General features: G+C 39.7%; 2 protein-coding genes across 8 annotated transcripts in view; one reads left to right on the top strand and one right to left on the bottom strand.

The window, feature by feature from the left end:
- Positions 1–5,591, bottom strand: part of kdm4c (lysine (K)-specific demethylase 4C) — a 32,332-nt gene extending 26,741 nt beyond the window's left edge. For all 7 annotated transcript variants that reach the window (XM_062428993.1, XM_062429025.1, XM_062429009.1 and 4 more), the window contains exons 1-5: positions 5,347–5,591; positions 3,399–3,565; positions 2,979–3,154; positions 2,214–2,328; positions 734–927 (exon numbers count right to left, since the gene is read on the bottom strand). In XM_062428993.1, the coding sequence (XP_062284977.1) occupies positions 734–927; positions 2,214–2,328; positions 2,979–3,154; positions 3,399–3,542 (629 nt within the window). In that variant the 5' untranslated portion in view covers positions 3,543–3,565; positions 5,347–5,591. The remainder of the gene's footprint in view (positions 1–733; positions 928–2,213; positions 2,329–2,978; positions 3,155–3,398; positions 3,566–5,346) is intronic.
- A 1,486-nt stretch (positions 5,592–7,077) lies between these two features.
- ecpas (Ecm29 proteasome adaptor and scaffold) lies at positions 7,078–24,498 on the top strand. The gene is made up of 49 exons (XM_062432497.1): positions 7,078–7,129; positions 7,922–8,052; positions 8,378–8,494; positions 8,884–9,002; positions 9,193–9,342; positions 9,456–9,633; positions 9,829–9,968; positions 10,192–10,270; positions 10,357–10,476; positions 10,565–10,650; positions 10,766–10,841; positions 10,928–10,977; positions 11,094–11,160; positions 11,298–11,420; positions 11,580–11,683; positions 11,843–11,966; positions 12,171–12,251; positions 12,356–12,572; positions 12,878–12,969; positions 13,305–13,439; positions 13,534–13,705; positions 14,242–14,414; positions 14,600–14,701; positions 15,024–15,147; positions 15,576–15,721; positions 16,108–16,162; positions 16,299–16,413; positions 16,539–16,607; positions 16,755–16,872; positions 16,977–17,144; positions 17,241–17,320; positions 17,696–17,801; positions 18,046–18,093; positions 18,204–18,322; positions 18,476–18,626; positions 18,738–18,803; positions 18,969–19,058; positions 19,186–19,252; positions 19,339–19,430; positions 19,527–19,593; positions 19,723–19,920; positions 20,200–20,411; positions 20,556–20,599; positions 20,718–20,910; positions 21,056–21,203; positions 21,901–22,006; positions 22,901–22,989; positions 23,077–23,148; positions 23,575–24,498. The coding sequence occupies exons 1-49, from the start codon at positions 7,108–7,110 to the stop codon at positions 23,712–23,714; spliced, it is 5,541 nt and encodes a 1,846-aa protein (XP_062288481.1). The 5' UTR covers positions 7,078–7,107; the 3' UTR covers positions 23,715–24,498.
- Positions 24,499–27,323: the final 2,825 nt, after the last annotated feature.

The raw sequence follows: 27,323 nt of genomic DNA, 5'->3' as shown, positions 1-27,323 counted from the left end.
GTAATGTGGCAGAGCAATGTATGTCCACTTGTATGTGCTTGTATCAGTTAGTTGCAAATTGCAATTTAACCACCAAATGCCACTAAATCCTACACATGGGTCCTTTAATCAAGCCTTATATCTTGTATCTGCTCAGGCTAAACTACAATCACTGGCCCATCTGGCTTGATAGGCAGTTTCATTTGAATCAGATGGCCACCCTCTCTATAAGTGGTGTTTTGTGGAGTTGGGCTCACCACAGCCCAGCAAGCAAGCCACATTCACTTCTGTCTATAATATCACCAGTTAACACCATGTAGCCAGTGTTAGCTGACATGTTTTTAGCTAACAACATGTTAGGCTAAGAACATGATAAGTCATGATAGTCAGGATAACACAAAAAAGCCATAAAGTTTACTTATAATACTTCTATTCTTACTTCCACCAATATGTTGAATATGTAATTAACTGGCATTGGCAGCAGTGGTTTTAACTTTGAATGATACACACAGAAACAAGCATTACTGGCACACTGTGTAAAGTAAGTGGATGTAAACATAGTAGGAGTATAGCACCTCGAGTAAAATAAATACTCATGTGAAGATTACTTTGTTGAGTTGGACTGTAACTTCGTTATGGAGCTGCTGTTGATCAAGCTGAATTTTATGGTATTGCTGGATTACATTATGTTGCACAATTGTCTCTTCTTTATGCATCCACTTGCTGTATACCTAAATCTCTGTTTCACACTAACCAGGACTTTGGCTCTCCAAAGTGGAGATAGTTGATGCTGTACAGGTCCATATCTTCTGTGTGCCAGGAGAAGGTGGTCTTCCACATGCCAAAGTACAGATATGGGGTGTTGACGCCCTGGATGGATACACCACAGTCCTCCTCAATAACATCCAAGATAGAGTTCAGGTGGCCGATGTTCCACTCCTCCACATCCTGTGAGATTAGAAACAGTGGTTAGAGATGCACAGCAGTGGTGAGACTGGTTTATGGATGTCCAGAGTTAATCCTGTAAATTGGTATTAGAGCTGGCTGTGACAGTTTTGAATCCAATCAGTATCAGCAATATAAAGTATAATATAACATCATGCTGCAGGATGATTGTGCCACTGATCAAATCAGCCCTTTTCTCTCCTTAAAAACAATATAACTAATAGCTAATAAGAAGCAAGTGAAATATGAAGCAGAACAAATCAGTAGTTTAATTTCATAAACATCCACATGACAATGAGAATCAGTGAGCAATGCAAGCAGGACCACTTTAAGGGGAAAATGGTCACTTTGCTTCTGTTTAAGTTACAAATGTCAATTGTGCCATGCCTCTAAAGTGATGCTGTTGGCAAGAGTTGCCTGAAGCCAGAAACTGTATTTGAACTTCAGTAACCTTTTTTGTTAATGCTGGAGATGAAGAAAGTTTTTCTGAGCTCCATGCCATAACAGCAGCACTTATAATCCTCTATTCACAGCCATTATAAACACACTGTAGCACAGTTTACAACATCCACCATTAAAAAAAAACTGTGATGCAGGCTGTTTTCATGCAGCCTTTGGATTGTAACTATCAAAGTTTCAATATACTATTTTTAATGTAGGCCTACCATGAAGGTAATTCGTTAAGCAAAATGTGTTTGTTTTTTTAAAGAAATATCAGCTTGCACTCACTAATACTGGCAAACACTCCCTCTTAAATTTTCTCTGTGTTTATTTTCTATGATTATTCAAATGACATCGTTTTTAGAAAGTTAGAAATAAATGTTTTTAATATGACAGTTCATGTATGTGTACAATCCACCGAAGTGATTTTCAATATCAACTCTTATATGAACAGAACCAATTCAGAAAATTAAACCTGACTAGAGATGTCCAGGCACACACTAGATCACAGCAAGGTATAAATGCAATACATACATTAAATTATGACCACATTCATAAGAAAGGCCACCTAGCTCCACCTATTTCTGCCAGTTAAAGTGAGCCCTGTAAAAACTACAAAAAGTAGTAGTAGCTAGAAGTCTTCCCTTGCAAAAAAGTGAATGATATCCGTTTGTGCCATCACAATGAGGGCACAAATGAGAAAACAGGAACACGTTATAATACCAGGTGTATATGCATGTATCCAGATAATTTAGGTACAGATGACATGTTAAAACCAGGTGTTAATGGAGCCTGAGTGACGAGTGATAGAACAGAAAAAACATGTGGAGAGAGGGAAAAGCGACTACCTCATCATAGAGGCTGCCACTGACATCCGCACCATATATGGGTGAGACAAAAGTGAGGTTCTTCCAATACTTTCTTTCAAGATCTTCGTAGTTCAGGTAGCGAGGTGTACAGTACCTGCGGGGAGGAAAGACAGGACCTTTGTAAACTTGAAATGGAGAACATTTGTGACAATACAATGTCATTTTGGCAGCTATGTTGGATAGAGACTATACATGATGATAAATCAACATCAAAGAGACACACATACATCGTTGGTGTTAGTAAGTATCTCCAAGTATCTCCAGCCAATTTGCCAAGTATCCAATCTTCTTCTAGAGGCTATTCTGTACTCTTAAAACATTGTTTAATATTGGTAAGTTTTGTAATATACCAGACCAAATATCCTGAAAACAACAAAAGTTGCATCTTTACTTACTGTAACCACTGAAGGCAAATAAATGCTTACATTCAGTGTTATGTTTATAAAATTTTGCTCTCCTGTCCATAAAATCAAGTCAAGAAACAAGTCCTCTATTATGGCTCTTTTCCACTATACAGTTCTAGCACTACTCGGCTCGACTCGGCTTGACACAGTACCAGGAACGACCTTTTCCATTTCTATAGTACCTACTCAACGTGGGCGGGGTCATCATAGCACGGCTGCGCGAAACAGCCGTGGCTTCATTTTATACGTGACACAAACATATAAACAATGGTGTAGAGTCGAGTCAAGTCGAGCCGAGTAGTGCTAGAACTGTATAGTGGAAAAGCACCATTATACTCACATGTCACTGTTAGCTAGTCGCCTGAACTCCGCCACATTAAGAGGCTTCTTCTGAATGTTGTATTGAGTGAAGAGCCCTGACTGGCCGGCCACCATCTGCTGGATGGGAGCGTCGATCATCAGTTCATCTATGTCATCATAGGTGCGACGAGGCTTCCAGCCTTTAGGAGGAATCACCTGAGGGACAAACAGAGGAATAAATGGCTGTTTGTTGCTTAAAATAAAACAGGAACAGAGGGATTTCTTTTTTTTTTTGGGGGGGGGGGGGGGTAGTAAGCCCTGCATGTCCAAGAGGGCCACTAGCTGATTACTCCTGTACTACAATATGTCACTCTGTGTGTCGGAATGTCTTTATTTTTTCTTAATGACTATTATCGGAGGTTTAAATTTTGCCCAAGTGGAGATTGATAACACTTCCTACCTTCGCCAGGCCTGCGCGGTGTGCACCCTGAGACTCCATGTAAGCCAGGTACTGGTTGAAGTCCTTGAACTCCTCCATAGTAGGCCTGAAGGTCATGATCTTGCAGGTGGGGTTTGCAGGGGTGAACACCTCTGCCCCCGCCATCCTGCCGCCTCACCAGATAAAACCTGAACAAAAAATAAATAAACAAATAGAAAAACGTGCTCCATCATCAACTTATTACTTATAAATTCCAATGTTAATGGATATTGGATTAGCTAAAATATATTGGTTACTTTGTTAGTTATGTAAGGCCAAGTAAATAAATTATTACTTTATTAATTGAAATGTAGTCTATTCTGAAAGCTAAATTGTGTGCAAGGATTATCATACAGAGTAAAATCTTCAAAACTGAAAAAAATAACTGAAGTTTGTTTTTTTAAATAGTGAAATATATTCTTTTTTCAAAGTGCTGAACAAATGTTACTGATACTGTTTAAGACATATATAGTGTAACATTACAGTTGGAAACATCATTTTTATTTATTTATTATATTCAAGTTAATAAAATGTTTTAAAAATCACACTTAAGCACATGTCCAGCGTTTTCTAATTGCTGCTAATTCGCAATTTCATTTTACATTTCTCACACATGACTCATAAATTGATTGATGCTATACAATATTATACTGGTGTTACTGTTAATTAATTATTAATTATAAATCATGGGGAAAATTCATTTTGTATAGTTTATCTTAGTCTAACCCTTTGATGCAAATGTTACATTTATCATACAAATATGTACCACTAAATGTACTTTACAGGTGTGCAACCGGATTATGAAGCAGCTGGTCTGCGTGTTAGTGAAAGTTCACCACTAGATGGAAGTAGAGGTGCAACATGTCGATTTGATCCCTTGATCCTTGCTGATGCCAACAACCCTTTTTCGATTTTTTTCCCATCCACCCATCCCACTCGCAACTCTGACTTTACTGTGTTTAGACAAAGGATCACATTGCCCCAACTGAAGCTGTTATGATGTTCAACCTTTTCACACCGATACTTCACTGCAAACCACAATATAATGGCGTGTGACCCGATTATGTAACAGGCGAGCTGAAACAAGTTGTTATTTAGATCAGCTGCAGTGTTTAGACAGTGTGTTTACATCTCTTTGTCCACATATTTAAACAATGGTTTTAAAAGGTACACCATCTTATTCGTGCGTATTCAAACTATTCTTTATTAAAAACAAACCTATTAACACACTGCAGGGAAATATAATCTCGTCTGAATTTTAACTTCGCTTTTATTTCAACACGAGCTTTTGCAGCTTGGCTTGATCTTTGTTGTCTGCCAAGCAAGCTAACCCAACTAGCCAACTAGCCTACGTTGTTGTGATGCCAAGTAATGGCTGAACAGATAGCGCAGCTCGCTAGCTCTGCTGCCCGGCTCATTTATATTTAGATGGTCACTCTTCGACGTGAATTTGATATGTGCTGCTCAGCGGACCTGACTCGACAGGTCCAGAGAGCAGCAAGGAAAGAGAGAGCAGCAGCTAACTATTTGGCTAGCTAACTTGTGAATGCATGGGAGTCAATGGAGTTTAAATGTCCCTCTGCAAGGTGGCTGCAGATAGGCCCCTAGCTACCACGCTATGTGACTTTGCGTGCTACAAACGATTTGATCTGACATTTGTGCAGTGTCTACATCATTTGCACTCACAGTTAAAGTTTAGTGCTAAACATTTGGACAATGACAAGGCAGACAGTGCGAGATGCCCGCTGGTATGAGAGCGTGCCAACTTATCCGGCTTGCTAACAGCTAGCTGTTGATAGCCCGGCTAATTCTGCACGAGAGTCACCAAATGCACAACCCTTTTTAAACTAAGTGGTATAAAATTGGTTACCGTGCTGCATTTACACTGGGATATAACATGTAGTTCCCACGCAAAGATGCAATATTTTACCTTGATTTAGAAAGACGGAGTCGTGTTGTTGTTTATCTCCTTCCTTGTTCGTCCAGCTGATTCTCATGACAGCTGCTCAGGCTGCTGCTGCTGCTCCGTGAATGGGACGCGTCTGAGACCGGCTGCAGCGCAGATCTACACCGGGAGAGTCTGCTGATGGACACGGCAGACAGGCTGACGGTGCTGCAGGAGCCCTATCCATGAGCTGTGAGATCCACGAAACCCACAGCACAGGAGATGAGCTGAAACACAGCCACCGGTGGAGAGAGGCGCTGCACCTGCATCTAAAGGACACATTTCAGATCATCTAAACTTTGAGATTATGAGATTCTAAATCAATATTTTAGATATTTTCTTGTAAATATCAAATCATTATTTTGACATTTTTCTCGTGGTTTTAGACCTTTTCTCGTTATTATGAGATATTAAGCCATGATTATGATATTGTTATCGTAGTTTCGAGGTCTTGTTATTATGAGATAATATGTCATAATTTTAAGATAAGCTACTTAAGTCATAATTGTGAGATAAATCCTCCGATGTTTTCAATTGGTGGATGCAATGCACTTCAGTATTCATGCACTCATACACTTGAAATATTCTTTTTTCATGTGATCCTTATGTACATTATGTTTAGGCTACTGTAACGTTTTGTTAGTTTTGCACTCTTGTCCTGAGAAACGTTTTAAATAAACCTAAAGCCCCCCTCAACTCAAAAAATGTGTTTGTTCCTTCAGAATGATGTTTGAGCTTCACTGTGCAGAGTTCGACACTATAAGACTGTTTTAACATTAATTCATCTGCTGAAAGTGGAAAGCTCTCTGTGCTCATTGAAGATCTGATTTAGAGGCATGATTTGTGGCATCACGACTAGTTTGGATCCAATTGTAGCCCAGTATTCAACTTTTATGTGGAAACTTGAAGCCTCCAGTGCACAAACACTGAGAATGAAGAGGGAGACATCTTGTGTCCAGCAGTTAAAATATTTTGTATATTCATTCAGTCTGCATGAGTTGGAAGGAGTACATGTCATTTTAAGAATTTTAACCAATTAACTGAGCTTTATTTGGTGGAAAAAACAATATTGGACACACATTAGTATTCAAAGTTTAGCATTTTATATACATCTTAAAACATGTCTGGAGGGGACCTTTAAAATATAAACTGCTTTTTAGGATTTTATTGTTCTATCCAAACAGGTTGCCAGGTTGTTTAGCTCTAGTACAACATGAAGAACATAGTATCTGACTTATGTGTACGGTTAAGTCTATTTATTTTTTGTTTAAATAACAGTTGAAAAATACATACCCATACGTCTATATGTGGAGATTCAAACACCTTATTTTCATCACTGTTTGATGAAACCAAACATGTGGATGTTTGGCCAAGCATGTTGTATACACCATAGTTCATGTTTTATTAACCATTTATAAAGTCATCAGTTACAACTTATTGTAAACCCTTAATTAAAAAGTGCCTTATTAAAACATGGTTACCAAATTATAATGATCTCAGGCGATGTCTTGTACACAAACTTTAATATGCATGTGTAAATGTATGTGGTCTATGTTAGTATATGTTCGTATGGCTGTGTGGTTGATACTCTGGGAGAGGCAGCAGCTGGTGATGATGACGAGGAGGAGGAGGAGGAGGAGGATGAGGAGAAGGACGAGAAGAAGGAGGAAGAGGAGGAGTAGCAGCTCTGGTGGGTGCAGTAACACTCAGCCAACTGCAGGGGTCGCTAAATGACTTTCTGCAAACATGGCTGCCCAGGATGAACTCAGTAAGTTTTTGTCTGCGTTATTGCCGATTAATATCTCTCTAAATGTCGAGTTTGTGGTCTTGTAAAATAATGAATGAACACTCCTGCTTCTTTTTAATAAGCAGGATGATTTGTAAATGACCGTAAAGCTTGTTTTAGGTAAAGACTGACGCAATAAAGAGAGCTAGCTACAATGCTAACGTCAGAAGGCCGTTTGCCCAGTCATGGTCAAAATGAAACTGTCTCACAGGCTATTAATACATTTTCATTAAGCAAACTTTTATTACGTGAGTTAAACAGTTGGATATGTGGGGCATTTGTGTTTTATTGTGTAAGGTGTCACGGCAAGTGAATGCCCAATTATGTTGAAGAGAAACTGCGTGGATAGATAGTCAGTTGTTTTAGCTAGCTGGCTGCTGAGCCATGCCAAGAGAAAGAAGGCAGGGCTGGGTGATGGTCTGCAGCAATATAACAGCTGACAGTACGAGTTTATCACACAAAACTGATCCAAACGCGTCAAGGATTGTTTTTAGTTGACTGTTTTAAGCTTTTGGGTGTTTCATTACCTTTGGGTGAAGCTGAAGGTCGTACAGACCCTTTTTGCTTGTGGGTGCATACACCCAAAGGGTTTATTTCCATATTTGAATGGAAAGCTACTGTCAATTTAAATATAGCAGAGCTATTGTTTTTAAACTGGTCCTGCGTGAAGTGTTTATGGAAGATTTATGACAAATACCACCCAGAAAATAAGTTATACATCTTAATCAAGGTGTGAAATGTGTGTTTTTTAACATGTATTTATTTTTTGGACAGATCAACTGGAGCGTGTGTTCCTTCGCCTGGGCCATGCAGAAACAGATGAACAGCTACAGGATATTATCTCTAAATTCCTACCCCCTGTGCTCCTCAAACTCTCCAGTGTTCAAGAGGGTGTGCGGAAGAAAGTAAGAAGGGTGTTGCCTGTCTCTGTGCCTAAAGAGATTACAGTGACTCTTGAGTGTGTGCTCTTTGACTACATGTCATACACATGTGAATAAATTGCAGTTTCATGTCATCAGAACCTGTCCTTCAAATATATCTTCCTTATTTTTTGATACAAGTATAAAGCAACCATTTTAAAGTTACAAGTCTGTACAGATTTAACAGTACCTCCTTGTGATTCACACATATTCTTGTAAGAAATGTGGATCTTTCTCCCTTGCCAGTGATTGTTCATTTATGTCGTCTGTTTCATGTAACTACTCTGCCTTTTTATGCCCCTTCTACTAGGTCATGGAGTTGTTGGTTCACCTGAACAAGAGGATAAAAAGCCGACCTAAGATTCAGCTACCGGTAGAGACCTTGCTGGTGCAGTACCAAGACCCTGCTGCAGCATCCTTTGTTACAGTAAGAGAGTCTTGTTTTATAATATCAGGCTTAGAAAACTGGGTGTATTATATATATTGATTATATAGTTAACCATTTTATGTGCCCATTGTGCTGAATAGAAAAACAAAATGGTGCAATTTCAAAATTAGTACATTTTAAGATTAAGTACAGCACAAGAAAGGTATCCTATGTAAGGAAGTTAACATATTACTTAACCGGTAATTAGTTATTTATATTGGTGTTTTGGTGTCTTATGTATTAATATTATGATATGATGAAAATTAGATTAGCTCATATGTGCTGAATGTTTCAAATGTGACTCTAGTTCGATTTGGCTCTTTGTGTGCAACATGTTAAAGTAGTGGTCTGTAACTTAGTTTTTACTGTTTCATTCATACTTTTTGCAGAATTTCACCATCATCTACATCAAAATGGGCTACCCCCGTCTGGAGGTGGGAAAACAGTGTGAGTTGGCCCCCACCTTACTTACTGCCATGGAAGGCAAGCCACAGCCGCAGCAGGACAGGTGAGAGGACAAGTGTACTTACACACAAGGATATTTATTATCATTATAGTACAGTATAGTATATAGTATAGTATAGTATGCGTTAAGTTATACACAGATACTACCTCAGTCCTCTTTATTTTGCCTGACCTTTACTTTCTTGAATGAATTATGATTTTCAATTTCTTTTCCATCCTCTTTTTTCTTTTAGCCTAATGCACCTGCTGATCCCAACTCTTTACCATATGAAATATCCTACAGACGCCTCCAAGAATGCATTTCCATTCAACTTAACCGAGCGGCCAAAGACAGTGCAGCTGCTGCTGGAGTTCATGTTAGATGTTTTACTGATGCCTTATGGGTGAGTTTCTACTGTCTGACAGAGGGTCTCGTGTGCTTAACTAAACTGAAATGAGTGTATTCGTTTTTAACATAAACTACAATTTTTGGTAATAAACTTGTCTTCTCTTCTAGGTTTGTGCTGAATGAATCTCCAACTCGTCCTGCTCCCTCCTCTTCTCAGGGGGGTTCTGCGGATGGGACGGTGGCTGCGTCCAGCCAGGGTCTCCCTCAGCCTCCACCTGGGATGAGTGTCTACGCTGCCAAGAGGGTAATTGGGGAGGCCCAGTGGAGCGCAGAACAGCTTGAGCAGGTACACTAAATGACGCTGGAAGATGACAGTAGTGACTTTGTTTTTGTCAGTTTGAACAGGTTATATATTTGCATGTGCTTGCTGAACAAAGCTGTTCTCTATCCCAAAAGGTGCAGCCACTCAATTCAATATGCACAATGTATTTGTCTTCAATATCAGCTAATGACTCCCTCATTCTGTATTTGGTTTTGACAGTGTAAGCTTGGCATAGTGAAGTTCATTGAGGCAAAGCAAGTCCCAGAAGTAGAGACAGTGGTGCACCTGGTGGTGGCGTCCAGTGACACTCGACACAGTGTGGCCACTGCAGCTGATTTGGAGCTGAAGAGCAAACAGAGGTAGGTGAACGAGTTTGCATTATCACTGGTCTGAATGTGCTAGATCATTTTTCAAGTCAACAACTAGACATTTATACAACAAATCCTATTCATCAGTGTATAGATGTTTCCTTCTTTTCTAATGTTTTTGTTTCTTGCGAAGCTTTGCATGTTTATCAGACTGACCTGATGAGCAGACCTTTATTGACATCACTGGTTATGTCCTTGTTTTGTTGTCTTCCAGCATCATCGATTGGAACAATCCTTTAATTATCAACAAGATGTTCAAGGTGTATCTGGGGGATGTTCCTCTTAAATCAAAGGTTTGTAAGCTCAGTGTTTTAACTTTTGAATGTTTTTATGATTTAGTAAATATTCAGTGTTAAATACTGTTATGTATGTGCACTAGGGGGGCACTGTGAAGCAAGAGCTGAAACACGAGCCAGTGAGCACTAGAGTCAAATTGAAGATCCTGCCACATCTCCTACGGTCACGCCTTGCGGCAGAATGCTTTCCTGCTAATATTCAGGTAGGCTTGTTCCTTTTTGTGAGGCTGCTATAAAATGCCTCTCCAGTGTACTGTATAATCATTCTTACCGGTTTCCTTTCCTCTGTAGGTTGTGTATGACGGTCTGTTTGGAGCCAACACCAACAACAAACTGTTGTCTCTCACCTTACAGTTTGTCCATCACATCTGCATGGTGTAAGAAAAGTTCACCTTTTCATTTGTATAGATAAATCCAGGATACATATATTTCCATCAAAAAGTAAGTATGTTTGTATTTTGAGGTCTAATTGTTTTTTACCCTGTTTTTCAGGTGCCCTGACACTAATAAACCTTTAGGCCTCATGCTCCTAAATGGTCTTACCAAGCTCATCAATGAGTACAAGGAGGTAACTTCAAACAGCAACATTTAATCAGCATTTTCACGTAATTAAGTTTTTTTTAAATACCTAATAAACAACGTGTGTCCTTCCAGGATCCAAAATTACTGTGTGTTGCATACTCTGCTGTTGGGAAGCTCTCAAGGTATTATGAAGAAACTAATTCTCTTTTTTTTCTCTGTAAAAATTAAAACATGTTTCAAATTTTGCAATGAAACATGAACTATTTTTCACTTACTCTTTTTTTCTCCTTCTTTTTAGCCGCATGCCACAGCTGTTCACAAAGGATATCGCTCTTGTACAGCAGTTTTTTGAGTCCATGTGTAAGGTAGGTGAAAGATCTCTCAAGAAACTGACATTAAAGGCACTAAGAACTCTTTACTCTTTTTTTCATAGCCTCCATTCAAAGCAAAGCACAGTGGTGTATCTGTTACTAATATATCCAGCACCCTGTTTTATCATTAGGAGGAGCCAGATGTTCGTCTTGCCATTCAGGAGGCTTTGTCCATGATGGTTGGAGCTTATGCCAACCTACAGGGGGCACTACTAAACCTGATGGAGGCCCTGGTGGCTGCATATATTGTAAAGGTGAGTTCATGCAGGCAACATCATTGATTTGAAGATTTGGTTCTTAAAACAGTTAGATGTTGACAAAGTAACAAAGCATATTAGGCAAATAAATCCTCAGAAAAGTAATTATTATTATTATTATTATTTTTGGTTCTGATTTTTCTCTTTTTTGGACAGCCGGAGGTGCAAGTTCGTCAGGTGGCCATGAAATTTGCCAGCACAGTGTTTGCACCTGATCATGTGCCATCAAGATACCTGCTGCTGTTAGCTGCTGGAGATCCGTAAGTCCCAAAAACACTCTATACACACTTAACACATTTATTTACATCATGTCATATTCATAATAAGTGGGAATATGGTTCAAACTAAAAACTGTGTGCCAACGGTTTACTTTCCTGAATGGTGCAGTAGGTAAAATATGCTGGTGCTCTGTGTTTTAGGAGGGAGGAGGTGTGTGGGGAGGCCCAGAGGGTGCTGAGGGCGTTTCCTACCAAGAGCTCAGAGAAAGAGGGGCCAAAGCCAATGCCCTCCTTTCCAGACATGGTGGCCTATGTCCAGGAGAAGGTGAGGCTCTGCATATTTTTAATTTTCTCTAGGGCTGTTCATACAGTACATGCAGTTAAAACCTGAATCCCAAACCAAATAATTTTGTGGTCACTGCCCATTTTTTAGGTTTTTGGAATTTGTTCATTTGATAACAGTTTTTATCTTTTTTTCTGTTGGATGGTATTTTCCATGTATTTTTTATGTCTAATTCACCATCATCAGGCATCACAGAGGATCAAGACTCCAGCTAAATACATTGTTGGAACATCCACCATTCCTTTCAACCCATCTGCATTCGCAGAGGTAAAAATTAATTGGTGGTCAGCCTTTTATATCCATTGATCCCGATATGGACTGATAGCTGCTGTACACATATTGTTTAAAGTAAACTTAATTTCTTTCCCCAGATTGTGCTGTACCTGAGGATGTGCTTGGCCTACAGTGCAGGGGCCACATCCCTCTCCACACGCATGGTAGACATGCAGGATGATGCACCAGCCATCGGCCGCTACGTCCACACACTGCTGTCCTCTGGGCTTCAGCCTTCAGTGTCAAAGGGTTCAGAGGCAAATCCAGTGCATGTCTACATCGATCTGCTGCAGCAGCTGCTGTCTGCCGTAGGAGGTGAGAGAAATTAACCTGCTCTTTACTAAAGATCATGATACTAAATGAACAAATCAGGTCTCCATCATTAATATGGTCCATTTAGAACATTTGAGGAAGGAATAAGAATCACATTTACTTCCTGTTATGTTGTTTTTAATCTTAAAAACGGCTTGCTTATTTGTTGATTGAAGCTGTCATTGTTCATGTATTGGCATTGTAAAAAAACAAGTTTTGTCATGATCATCATGGTTGGAAGTTGGAACCACTTTTCATGTGTTATTTACTGCACTTCATAATTAATCTCATCATTAATCTCTCAACAGGAATCCCAGTTATGTACTGTCTGTTGGAGGTGGTGTCTGTCTGCCCAGAGAAACTGGCTCACAAATTTGTTGATAAAATTGACTGGATTAAAGTGAGTATTTTGTTTATTTATCTAGATGTGGGATAGAGGCAGTTCTACATTGACATTTACTGTGCACAGACCCTTTCGATCAGCCATGCAGCCCTGTTGTTAGAGGGATGTGTTACTGCTTTCTTTTTTTGTGGTTTTATTTATATATATTTTTTGCTGATCGAAATAAAATAAATAAATCAATAAACTCAATTCATTAGTGCGATAAATATCAGCATAACTAAACAATTAGTCCATTCATTCTGCTGCTCTGTGATATAGTAAAACATGACACTAATTCACATTTCACAGCTGTCAGTGCAATCAGCTGCAGTAACAGATGCTTTCTTCTCCAGAGTCTGATGAACACCAATAAGGAGGACATGAGAGAGCTTGCAGCCCAGCTGTACGCTGTGGTGGTTTCCACAATGACCGGCAACGAGCTGCAGATGGCCGTGCACAACCTGGTCAAAATCACCAAAGACAACCATGTAAATTACTTTCTCTCTATTGAGCACAACGTTGTTTATTTTACTGTTTATTTGTCCATGCATGAATTGTTATTGATTTTTGTATTCTCCACAGAGTCCTGAGACTCAGCACGGTGCCATCTTGGCTCTTGGTTACATGGTGGGAAGGTACATGAGCAAGAAGAATGCTGTCACTTCTAGTGAAACTAGCCACAACATGGAGCAGCAAATGAGCATCATCTCCCAAAAAGACGATGAACTTGTTGCCATGGCCACCAAAACAATTGGTACGTAGACAATTTTGGAAGAATTTCCTGTAATTTATGGTCTCTGGTAGCTCCTGGAGTACAGTCCATTGATGATAAATTATTGTTGAATGTATTTTTCATCTCCTACCTCTGACAAACATCTTTTTATTTGCAGATGTTAAACTTTTTGTTTTAGGGCTGTATGATATGACGATATATATCGTGTGATGAGAGAAAAATGTCTATGTACATATCGTTAATTTCGTTGTGACGCAAATCACTCTTTACTGCATATTTTTGGATTTTATTTGGAGTCTGTCCATATTTTGGGTATTTCTCTTCTTAGCTATTTACTTGCAAAGCTTGTATTGCACTTAGAGTAATGTAACAAGTTTAGTTGTCATCTCCCCAACAACGATTTTGTCTTCTCTCCAACGCTATCTGTCTCTGCTGCTGTGCTGCACAGACATGGAGGGCTCTGCCCCACCCGCACTCAGAAAGAGGAGAGAAGCAGTGAGACGGCTAATCTGTTTGTATGGGATCATCCACTCAAGTATTCTTGTATGTCCATCTAGGTTCCTTCCTGGGCAGCAGCACTGCTCTGCTGACAGTAGCAGCGTGCACAGCGCTGGGAGAAATTGGGCGTAATGGCACCCTCCTGATTCCTGCAGAGGGAGAGGGTTTCACCAAACTGTCCACAGTGGACAACCTTCTGGCTCGTATCCCATCTGGCAAGGAGAGCACCAAGGTAACCACAGGCTCCAGTGAAGAAAGTGGCTGCTAAGATACTCTCGGTCATTGATGACAAATTCACCAGAAGTGTATCATACTGCACTCATACTGTATGTAATAATGGTAGATCTTCAGCTAAATGATATGCCACTTATATTGTCATTATTGCACATGTGTGTCTTTTGTACGTACGTGGTCCAGATGAAGGAGCGATCAATCCAGACCTTGGGCTACCTACCAGTGGGAGATGGAGACTTTCCTCACCAGAAGAAGCTGCTGCAGGGACTCATGGACTCTGTAGAGGTGTGAAACATACTGACAACAGTAGCTTTGACAATAGAAGTCACACAGCAACTAAAACAGTCAATATTAACAGATTATTTGGGAGTATGAGTTGACAAAAGCAACTTGAAATGTTTTCCAGTTGATAAACATACAACTGCAGTCTTTCGAATATGAAATGTAAGTGAGAGGTCTCAAGCTGATCTATAAATATGTTAAGTTGTTGCTGATTTTTATATAATAAGATCATATCATCTGCATCCATGTGAAATAGACCTACTGTGAAGCTGTCTGAGTGCTCATTAATGACAATATGTTTAAACCCCCCCTCTCTCTCTCCAAGGCCAAGCAGGTGGAGCTGCAGTTCACAGTTGGAGAGGCTATCACCAGTGCTGCCATAGGAACCAGCTCTGGAGCTGCAAGAGACCCATGGACCTGCACTGAGGAACAATACAGCCCACCACACAGTAAGGACTTTTAGTTGTAGTGGGGTTGTATTTTCAGGCTTGGAGACGTTGTTTACAAGTTTGTAATCTAAACAAAGCATTCCTGTCTGTGTTTGAAGTACCATTGCACTGAGTCTTTTTCTTTTTCTTTTTTTTTGGAAAAAAAAAATCTGATCTGTTACTCATGTATGTGTTATTGTTTCAAGTAATCTTTAGAAGTGATTCAGTATAATAGTTTGCATTATGACAGTGGTTGTTACATTGATTTGCATGCAGCTTAAAGAAATGCTTTCAGCTCTGCATGGTAGTAATGATTATATATATATATATATTCATAAAGAAAAATATGCCTTGGGACAGTTTAAATAGTTCAGCAAAACTCAATATGCAAATTGAAGACAAGAAAATTATTTCAGTTTCTTGAACAACATTTCCATTTTCACTGTCAGATGGGAAAAACAATGATGTGGTTCCTTGGGTCCTCAACTCCATCCTGTCCAAGTACATACCCAGCCAGAACCCTCATGTCCGGCAGGCAGCCTGCATCTGGCTGCTCTCACTGGTCAAGAAACTCAGCCAACACAAGGAAATCACGGTGTGTGTGTTTGTTTGTGTATGCTATTTTCATGTGTGAATGTTCTGAGAAGTAACCAACGCTGAACTATTGTCTCTTATGAAATGGTTTAGAACATTGTTTTGTGTTTCATCCCGTCAATCAACAGGGCTCCAAATCGTCAAATTCTGTATTTATCACTTTAAACTGCAGGTATTACATGAGGATTTGCTTTTTTGAAGATGTAGCTTCCTCGTCTATCTTTCCTCAGGCGTTGAAAAAATCATCACTGCTTCAGAGCTGTTTTTTGTTTCACATTTTCACAAAGCGTAAATGACTTCTCAGTTGGCAGACATTGCAGGCAAATGTCACATGTCAAATCTCTCTTTGTTATAATTCAAAAATGTATTCTTCCTTTTTTCCTCCAGTCCCATTTGAAAGAGATTCAGGTGGCATTCATCTCTGTTCTGTCAGACCCAGATGGTAAGATATGAGTTCAGTTGGCATGATCTAATTTTTTTTGTTTGTAAAAAAACAGTTGATCTGCTCATTATTCAGTACAACATTACAACACAACTCTGTACCTCCTAATCCTTCATTTATCCCTTCTTCGGGTCAGAGTTGAGTCAGGATGCAGCATCTAAAGGCCTTGGCCTGGTCTATGAGATGGGCGGAGAGGGTGACCAGCAGGAACTGGTGTCCACTCTGGTGGAAACACTCATGACTGGCAAAAGGTGAGTGGATGAGTACAGAGAGAATCAAAGAAAGTTAAAGTTTTGTGCCAGTAGGAGAGAAGACATCAGGTCCGAATTTTCACAGACTGCATGGACATTAAATGCCTATTTATCTGTCCAAACAGAGTGAGACACGCTGTTTCAGAAGACACAGAAGTGTTCCAAGGAGAGGGCTTGGGAAAAACACCTGATGGGTAAGTTATACACCACCACTACAAGACAATATTTTCTTGATTTTTCCAAATTTAATTCGAAAAAGTTACATACTAGTTGAACTTGTGTCAGTGTATGTGTGTGAGCTCTGACCATTTTTTCCTCTCTGCATTGATTGTTCCTGGCAGCCACAGCTTGTCAACATACAAGGAGCTCTGCTCATTGGCCAGCGACCTGAACCAACCAGATCTCGTCTACAAGTTCATGAACCTGGCCAATCACCATGCCATGTGGAACTCCCGCAAGGTACTCCACACTTTGCTCATCCATCAAATGTGTTCCTTTTTCTACTTTCTGGGTTTGTCTCACCTTTGCTTCCGCCTGACGTCTCTGACCACTCATACTTTCAGGGAGCAGCTTTTGGGTTCCACATGATCGCTGCCAAAGCCGGGGAGCAGCTGGCTCCATTCCTCCCCCAGCTAGTGCCCCGTCTGTACCGCTACCAGTTTGACCCCAACCTGAGCATTCGTCAGGCCATGACTAGCATCTGGGATGCCTTGGTCACTGATAAGACCCTGGTAGGAGCACAAATATTCCCACAAATACATGCACATCACGTATAAACAAATTCTTCAGAAGGGATCTCATGATGTTTTTTGTCTGGTGTGTTTCAGGTGGATAAGTACCTGAAGGAAATCCTACAGGATGTCATATCTAACCTGACCAATAGCACCTGGAGAGTACGTGAGTCCAGGTAAAGAAGCAATCACTGACTAAATATCAAACTACTAAGACTAAAGATTCACTCTTTTGACATAACTGTATTTACTGTGACTGACTGTGTGTAGAAATACATGCTCCAAGAACTTCCCTTTTCTCTCATTGTGTATTATTTGCCTTTTTGTCCTTCACTTCTTTCCTATGTTCTCTTTCGATGACAATGCTGTATTGGCCCGGTCTGTTGTAATTCCAGTAACTGTCTGATCATAGCAACTAGTGTCACCATCTCAATAATTGTAATGTAACAGTTAAAATGATTGTACTGTTGCAGCTTGCTCTGAAACACAGTGCCAACTAGAGGCCTGTACTGTAATGTAAATGTTCAAAGAAGCTTGGATTTTGTTTCCAGCTGCCTGGCCCTGAATGACCTGATTCGTGGCCGCCAAGCTGATGACCTCATTGATCACCTGGCAGAAATGTGGGAGACACTGTTCAGAGTCCTTGATGACATCAAAGTGAGCACAAAACAATACGAATCAATGTTTTCATTTGCCAGGCACAAGGAGATGGGAATTTGTAGTTGGTTCATTGATTTTTGTTATGTTGCAACATACTGAAGATGGACTCACTGGATGATGAAATCATAGCATATAAATAATGAAAAGGACATGACAGACACAACAAACGATATAACCGCAGAGTAAATATAACATGTCACAAGTATAAATTCATTCAATTGTGTTCTTTTCTGCCTTTCAGGAGTCTGTGAGGAAGGCTGCAGACCTCACACTGAAAACACTCAGTAAGGTAAAACTGTTCATTACATCTGGCCTATGTGTACGCTGTATGTTTGAATGTGTGAATATATATATATACATGACCAAGTATCTGTCCCCTGACACTGTCTCTCTGTCCAGGTGTGCGCTCGTATGTGTGAGTCTTCTGGCTCTGCAGCCCAGAGAACTGTGGCAGCACTGTTGCCGACCCTGCTGGAAAAAGGAATTGTTAGCAATGTCTCAGAGGTCCGCTCACTCAGGTAAAGCCTGCAAATGTGTTAATGTGTTCTTGTTTTTTTTTGTTCCACTCTGTTTCTCAACTTTTTAGCAATATAATAAGTAGTGTTTGTTTTTGCAATCACCTTGTTGTAATTTGGTGCCATCGGTGTCTGCCATGTTATCTCTTCCACCAGTATTCAGACTCTGGTGAAGATCAGTAAGACAGCCGGTGCCAGACTAAAGCCCCACGCTTCCCGACTCATCCCAGCCCTGCTTGAGGCCCTCAGCACCCTGGAACCTCAGGTCCTCAACTACCTCAGCCTCAGAGCCACAGAGCAGGAAAAGGTAACCTCAGCAGTCTTCAGGATCCTCACACTATGTCTGATAACCAAAGCCTGTACGTTTTATTACAGGTTAGACTTCAAATTGTCATGAGTGTTTTTTCTGTCTCATCAGAGTGCCATGGACGCTGCCAGGCTGAGTGCTGCTAAATCCTCTCCAATGATGGAGACTGTTAATATGGTAAAACAAAATATATGTATAATTGACTTCTAGTTACTAATTTTAATGACTTTGGGGGATTTTGGACCCAGTTTCTAGTCATCCCAGAAAGGAATGTGAGGTTTCCACTTGTAAAATATGAAAAAATGACCCAATGAGATGTGTTTCGTGTGTTTCTCTGTTCAGTGTCTACAGCACCTGGATGTTTCAGTGCTGGGAGAGCTGGTTCCCAGGCTCTGTGAGCTGCTCAAGAGTGGAGTAGGCTTGGGCACCAAGGTATGTTAGTATTAGTAAACAATTTCTAGATAATATAAATGGTTGATTGTCCCTTATATCCCTTATGTATGTGAAGATATAATGTGCCAAGTTAGCCGACTCACATTTGTCACTCCTTTCTGCACAGGGTGGCTGTGCTAGTGTCATTGTGTCCCTCACAGTGCAGTGTCCCCAGGACCTCACTCCATACTCAGGTACAGCACAAGTATTCAACAATATTTAATATGTTTTCCATCTGGTGAAAGTGAACTAATGACAGTAATGTTTTTGGTGTTACCAGGTAAACTGATGAGCGCTCTGCTGAACGGTATCCATGACAGAAGCACTGTAGTACAGAAAGCGTTTGCTTTTGCTCTGGGCCATCTAGTCAGGGTAAGCGCCACTATCGTTAAGTAGTATTATTACATTATTTTCACCATATTATGCTCTGACATGGTAATTTTGGGTTGTTCTTGTTTGCTCCATCAGACAGCAAAAGACAGCAGTGTTGAGAAACTACTACTGAAGCTCAACACCTGGTACTTGGAGAAAGAGGGTGAGACAGCAGAAAATGTTTTCTTCACTTGGAAAAGCCAAAATATAACAAGTTGTTGCTTTAAACCAAACACTAAACTTCATACTGATACACACTCTCTGTTTCATCGACTCTCCCTTACATTCACAGAGCCTGTGTATAAGTCTTCATGTGCGTTGACCGTGCATGCTATCAGCCACTACAGCCCCGATGTGTTGAAGGGACACGCAGGAGTGGCTCTGCCGCTGGCCTTCCTGGGCATGCACCAGGCGCCAGGTCCTGATGAGGAGAAAGGAGAGAGCCATGATGCCACACTGTGGGCTGAGGTGTGGCAGGAGAATGTGCCAGGTGAGGAATATACATACAATATGAATTTAAAAAATGAGGTCAACTAAAATAAGCAATAAACAAACTGCTTGAAATGATTGAAGGCAGAAAAAGCAAAACCACTCGCACCAGCTACTAACAGACATCATTATTATTATCATTATTATTATTATTATTATTATTAATAACATAAATACACACATCTAAGGTGAATTAATGTGAAATATTAATAAAATTCAATCATAAAATCTTTGTTTGCTTGTGACCATGTTAATTCTTTCAACTTTTCTTTGGTATCAGGAAGCTTCGGAGGAATCAGACTGTACATGACAGAGCTGATTGCTATTACACATAAAGCACTGCAGTCCCAGTCCTGGAAGATGAAGGCTCAGGGTGCAGCTGCCATGGCAACCGTTGCCAAGGAACAGACTGGCTCATTGGTGGCACCACACCTTGGCTTGGTGCTGACAGCTTTAATGCAGGGACTATCTGGACGCACATGGGCTGGCAAGGTGATAACTGCTAATACAACAGTTGTGTTAAATGATGGATGTGGTGATATTCTGTTTTTTCTTATAATAAACATCTTAAGTTAATTTACATCAGAGCTTTATAGTTTTTAGCACCATTAGTCTGAGTATTGTTTTTCTCTGCAGGAGGAGCTATTGAAAGCCATCGGATCAGTAGCTTCCAAATGCAGGTGATACACAGTGCAATATTCTGTCCGTTTATTCCCATAATTACCTGTTTATTTGAAGGAAAAGAGTAATTTATTGCCTTTTTAAACTTTATTTCTTCCATTCTTCCTCTGATGTTAGCGCGGAGCTACGGAAGCCTTGCACAGGCCAGCCCACCATCTCTGAGGTGTTGGAGGTTGTATTAAAGGAGTGTCGTAAGGAGAATCTGGTGTATAAAATGGCTGCTCTGCGCTGCGCTGGAGACGTCCTTCACAGCATCCAGGAGGACCGTTTCAGCGACATGGCTGAAATCCTTTTCCCTCTGATCAAGAAGGTAAGCTGACATCTGCTTGTTTGATATCACCTGTTGTATCATGTTCAAGAGATGTCTGATATCTGTCATTATTGTGGCTCTTAAGGGCATTTTCAGGAAGCCTTTTAACAATGCTCTATCTATCAATCACCTACTTTACCCACAGAGCTGCCCAGAGAGTGGTGGCGCATCACAGAGGTCACGGGATGATGATGATGATAGAGATGAGAAGGAGAAAGAGCTGCAGACTGAAGCTCTGCTCTGTGCTTTTGAGACGATGGGAAAATCTTGGCCCAGGAACCCACAGACCCAGGGTACGTTGTCCTCACATCAGACAAAACTGGACCAACATGCACTTGGATTAGAACTTTTTGTTTTTTTACAACAATATTATGAAGTTTGAGTTTGATGCATAAAATCATAGTTTTACTTTTCCCACTTTTTGATGCTGAACGCACTGCTGGATTTTTTAAAACTCCACTTTGAAAACTGTCCTCTTCATTTTCAAACATGTCACAGTTAAAGCAGCTAGATTTATGCTGCTTAGTTTTTCTTATCTGCTGCCAGTATAAATCACTATGTTAAGTATTTTTGTTTGGTTTGTAAGAAAATGAAAAAATGTTCATGTAGCCTTGCAGGATATAGAGATAAAATACAGTAGTCTGAGACCACTTAGGAAAGTGGTCTCAGACTTAAGCCAGTCATTGTTTCTCACTTCACTTTACATGTTGGATGAATACTCCCATTGTAGTGGTTATTCACCAAATAGGTCTGGGATTGAGTAGAATGTGATCTACCTATAACTTTTTTTCAAGTGCATATGTTGTTAATATTGCCAAATAGGCAGATTTTGCCAACAATTTCAACTACATCATGATATCTCTCTAAACTCTAAAAGATTAATCTGCCTGATGCGGAGCTGAAGCTCAGTGTCAGAACTACAGTGAGATCCAGAGTTACCCTACAGAACCCAGACTGAACATGTGACCTGAACTTTGTGTCTGTTTACAGGTCGTTTCCAGGTGGAGGTGTGCCATCTAATGTGTGAGAAACTCAAGCTAAGCACCTGGAAAGTCCAGCTTGGTGTTCTACAGTCCATGAAGGCATACTTTAAGGGGTAAGGACCAAACAATTAATGTTTTATTAACTTGACTAATTTATTGTTATCTTTTCTTTAAAGATATCCTAGTGACTCTCAGACTATTTTGGCTGATCAATGTGTGTTTATGTTTTTCCAAAGGTTATTTGTCTATTTTGTTTCCTCAAAAAAGTGTTATTATTCATTTTTACGACCTAAGGCGCCCCTAAAAAAACCTTTTTAAAACCTAAGGCATTGTTTGAAAACAGCCTCCTAAAACCTGAGGCAAATAGCATGAAAAATAAAGCATCTCATAATGCATTTCACATTCCCTACGTGTATTTTAGTGAATCAATGCAGACCTCATCTAACGCGTGCTCACATTGTATCCTGCTCTAATGGGAGTAGCACACAAATGTCCAGTCTTAACGGATAAAAACTCTCGAATTCACAAAAGTTTTAAATATTTTTACTTGGTTATGAGATATTTTTGAATGTGATTGCAGGATGTCAGGAGACATTAAACATCAATAGACTAATCTGTGGATTGTTTTGACAGTGGATCTTGCCTTGTTATTTCCTCCAGAAGTGGTAGCTGGAAGCTTGTCCACTTATGTTGAACAATGACAATCTTAGCAAAAACTAAAATAAACTAAATATAAATAATAAAATAAATAAAGTAAAAACTAAATCATTTTTCTTTGTTTAATCCATTCATTCTTTGGTACAGGTTGTGTTGATTTCATATATATTTTTGTTACATACTGCTGGGAAGTACTGAAAAATATGATAATAACTGCCGGCTGTATTTTTTTTTACTGGTTTTCCATCATATTTTCATACTTAACGTAAAAGACAATAAAATGTCAAAAAGGTTTACCCTGCAGAAACACCGGTGTATGTTTTTCATCTGTTTTTTTTTTGTTTTTGCAGGTTATTGCTGCTGGAGAAGGGCAGTGAAAACATTGATGCTCTCTCTCAGATCCTCACAGAGACCTGTGCTGCTCTCACATATCCTTTAGGTAAAGGCCTCACAGTGTCAGTGTACTATCATCTATTCTAATGTGCATTGATTTAATTAACACCTTTGTGTCATTTTTTCCCTCCAGAAAACAAAAGTTATTCGTCTGTGAGGACAGAGGCCTTGTCAGTCGTAGACCTAATCGTGAAGAAAACTGGAGGTGAGTGTTTTTTGCTGTCAAGACTGTCTAATTCTAAACTGATCAATTGAGTTCAGTTTGACAGTTATATGTTAATATGTTCTTTGCAGGGAACAAACTTAGATTTTTTATTGCACATTGTTTTGTGTAGCCAGCCTTTCTTTAGGTTGGAACATCCTTTGTCCTCCTTAAGGAATTGTTCTCTTTTCTTACGAAACTCAGCATGTTTGAAATCTAACCACAGATTTTTTTTAAATAATAAAGTCTTGAGTTATGAATTCTTGTATTCATGGTTTGAGATATATTAAAATGGATCATTGTGTGTAACATACTAACTCTTTTTTAACTTCTCCGTGGGCCCCGGCATGGCTGATGGGCGTGTTTTTAATAACTTATGTTGGTGTCACTGATTAAACTGTCTTGTGTGTGTATCTGTGACGTTAACAGAGAGCGAACAGTGGGACTGTGTGTCCGTGAAGAGCCGGGAGCAGCTGCAGCGCTCTCTGTCGACGCTGCAGTCAGACAGCAGACCCGACCTGAGGGATAAGGCCCAGGAGCTGCGCAGACACATCCAGAGTCAACCCTGAGCGCAGAAACACCTCCCCGAGACAGCCACACACATGCAGTTACAAACACAACAGAATATAGCATCAACTTCTTTTCAGTTCATAATCAGTAAAACAAAACATACATTAGCACGCTCCCCTTTGATACAGCTGTCTTCTCTTGTATTCACAAATCTCTCCGTCGTTGCTTTACTTATCCATATTACCTGTGGGCTTGTGCAAAGAGACTGCTCCACTCCAGCTGACTGACTGATTTGTGCTTGTGGCTGACGAAGCTTGACCTCGAAGCTTGAAGAGAACAAAAACAACTTGCTCGGAGTCTTTCCTCTGACAGTGATGAAGGGCAAGGCTAATGTAATGTGTCAAGTTTTATTTGGTTCATTTAAATGGACAGTTACTGTAGGTAATGATAATAAATGATATATAAACCAATGTGTTGGGTTTGTGGACACTGTATACCTATAATAGCCCCAAATGGGGACTTTTACTACTGTTGTGGGTTTGCCTACTCATTAAATATATCCAGGTTTTTTAACCTTGGCTAACACAAACTGGTCAGCTCTCGCTCAGTTTGCACTTTTCATGGGTGAGGACACCACCGCTCAGTAGATATGAAAGAACTGAGGTGGACTTAGGCCAAGGTGTCTGTGTCCTCGCTCCTGTTTGCAAGGTGAATGAGTGAGACAGCAGCCTATTTTGTGAAGCCATGAAACTGAATAAAAAAATTTAAAAAAACCCTGCTGTTAAGTTTAGTGATAATATAGTTGTTTGAATTTGTCCCCAATGAAATAAAAACGACCTTGACAATTTGGACAAGTGACACTTCTTTTGTCTAAACACAGGATGGCAATTTTATATTTACTGTTTCAAGTGTGAGAAACAAGTTCATCTCTAATCTGAGGTGATGAGTTAAACTTCACCTCTTACAGGAGTGAGACCTCAAACACTACTGAACGATGAGCACACACAGTACAAATAGTTTAAACATTAATAAAAGGTGAAACTCAACTGAAAAGCTGATGTATTTGTATTTTACTGAACATTTCTCTAACTTCCAACTTTGCTTTTAATGAAATTAACTAAATATATTATTATTTGAGATTGATTTTATTTTTCTCTCCGATAACATTTCATGTTTTCTTTGAGTTAATGTGTGTCTGTCAGATGCTGTTTCATGAATAAACTGAACAATCAGCTGTCTTAGCTGAAATACACTGGCAGACATTAATGCGCCAGTGAGTTACACCTCCTTTTATCGTTGAGTTTAACATTTAACCTGTAAGTTAGTTAAACAAAGGTCACTGTTCAGTTAGTACAACCGGTTGTGACTTGAACCAAAACAACTTAACAGATCATACGTTGTTATACTCAGTCTTTGTGGTTCAACATATTAGTCAGGGCATATTGTGAAAATCTGGGAATAAATTCCTTACCAAGAAATTTCTTCACCAATGTGTTTGTAAAGGTATCTAGTAACACATATTAAAATATTTAAATTCAACTCCTGTGCCAAAATCTATGACGGCTGCTGAAAGTTGGGGTACCTGGAACCTTATTGGTGAAACCTCTCCCTTTAGTAGCTTGTGAGGGGTCAAACTAGAGCTTTTTCCAGATCCTGACTTGATTGCAAGCATTTGTTTTGCACTAAAACCACAACCACTTTTCCCACTCACCGCAAACTCTTTTTTTTGTTTTTTGTTTTGTAAATAGAAAAATATTGCTGGGTGCATGTAAATGAAAAAGTAGCTTTAGGCCTATGGGTTTATTTGTTAATTAATTTGCCATGGTAACTAGTTATTGTTTACTGGTAACTGGTGTAGTTGGTTGGCATTCACAGTCAGTGAATGAGTTTGGAGTGGCAGGTGTCAGTCAAGCCACTGTGTGGCTCATGGACACTATAGATTACACACATATCAAATAACAATATTCACTACTCAACAAGATACTACAAGACTATTTTACATCCAAAATTTAAGTATTATCTACATTTCTTTTGTTACAACTGGAAATATTTCATGTCACTACATTCAATATATAAGGAAAGTACTCTCATCAGATTAGTTTACTTGCTAGACAGCTTGCTATGCTAACACTAGGTGACCTGGTTAGTTAGCTAACGGCCATTTGTATATTCCACACCCAAAGTGCATCTGATGACCATTTTACTTTCTTCAATGCTAGTTACACTTTTAACAAGCTTGCTAGCTTACTTTCTTCAATGCTAGTTACACTGTTAACAAGCTTGCTAGCTAGCTAGCTGACAGTGGTTTGTCTTGGGTTCTCTAGGGCTTTTTGCAGTTACTGTAAATCTGACCCCCTACTTTTTCCAAAATACAACACATTAGAGAGAAGATATGTGTCCACATGACAAAGGATGTCTTTAAAGCTAGGGCAGGCTGTGTTGGGAAACTAGAAAGAGAAAGCTACATTTTGAAAGTAGCAACTGGAAAAACTCACTGACTGTGAATGCCAACCAACTACACCAGTTACCAGTAAACAATAAGTAGTTACTGTTGGAATCTGAGCTATCCTTTACTTGCAAATCTTACACTATGTGTGAGCTCAGTCCGTGTGTTCGTTTAAGGAAGACAAGTAGGGAAGATATTCGGTCTCAATGCGCTATTTTATTTAGCAGTGAATCAATGAAGCATTTACAGCGCTCCGGGTCAATTTACTCTCCCTGACGTCAACAGCATCTCTGTCAGCGTTCGTAGATTTCTGACTTCTATCTGTTTCCCTGACCTTCTTAAATACAAAAACAGAATGCAAATTGAAATGTGAGTTGTGCCGTCTCCCGCTGGGCCGTAGGTCTGGCTTCATCCTTCATCTTCTGACTCCAGGATCTGTGACCTCCCTGTGTAAATCCCTTACAGGTGTGGTAAGGTGTGATTCCCGTGTTGACCCCTACAGAATCTCCAGAAATTCTGCGGGGGGTCTTTCAAGGGTTCGTTCCCATTGCCCAACAAAAGGTTAAAAGTTACCCATACAAACAATCCATATGTTTTCTGACCCTGTTGTTACCAGCCGATCAACAGATGGAGGCTCAGGACTATGTTAATACAGTCACCCCCTTCCAATCACACCTCCGTGTGACACTGGTTCCCATGCTTTTCCCATGTATTCCTCTCCTTATGACACACATCATGTTTTCACTGTTATACATTGTACCACATTTAACAATTGAAACAAACAATACATTACTAAATCACATTATCTGATATTTTAGCATTTGACAATTTATAGCATATATCTACATTACCATGGCAAATGAATTAACAAATAAACCCATAAAGCTGGGAAAAGTGGTCGTGGTTTTAGTGCAAAACAAATGCTTGCAATCAATTCCTGAAAAACCCCTTGTTTGACCACTCACAATCTACCGGAGGGAGAGATAAACATTTTCCCTTTTTTTTCCAATTTTTCACCGATAAGGTTCCAGGTACCCCAACTTTCAGCTACTGTCATGGATTTTGGCACAGGAGTTGAATTTAAATATTTTAATGTGTTACTAGATACTTTTACAAACACATTGGTGAAGAAATTTCTTGGTAAGGAATTTATTCCCAGATTGGCCAAATATCTGATAATATTCCCTGACTATATGTGTAAAACTAGTGAATGTAATAGAGT

The sequence above is a fragment of the Scomber scombrus genome, chromosome 2, assembly GCF_963691925.1.
Source record: "Scomber scombrus chromosome 2, fScoSco1.1, whole genome shotgun sequence".
Lineage (NCBI taxonomy): Eukaryota > Metazoa > Chordata > Actinopteri > Scombriformes > Scombridae > Scomber > Scomber scombrus.
Note: the sequence above shows the minus strand (reverse complement) of the source record. Positions and strands in the feature narration are given on the sequence as shown.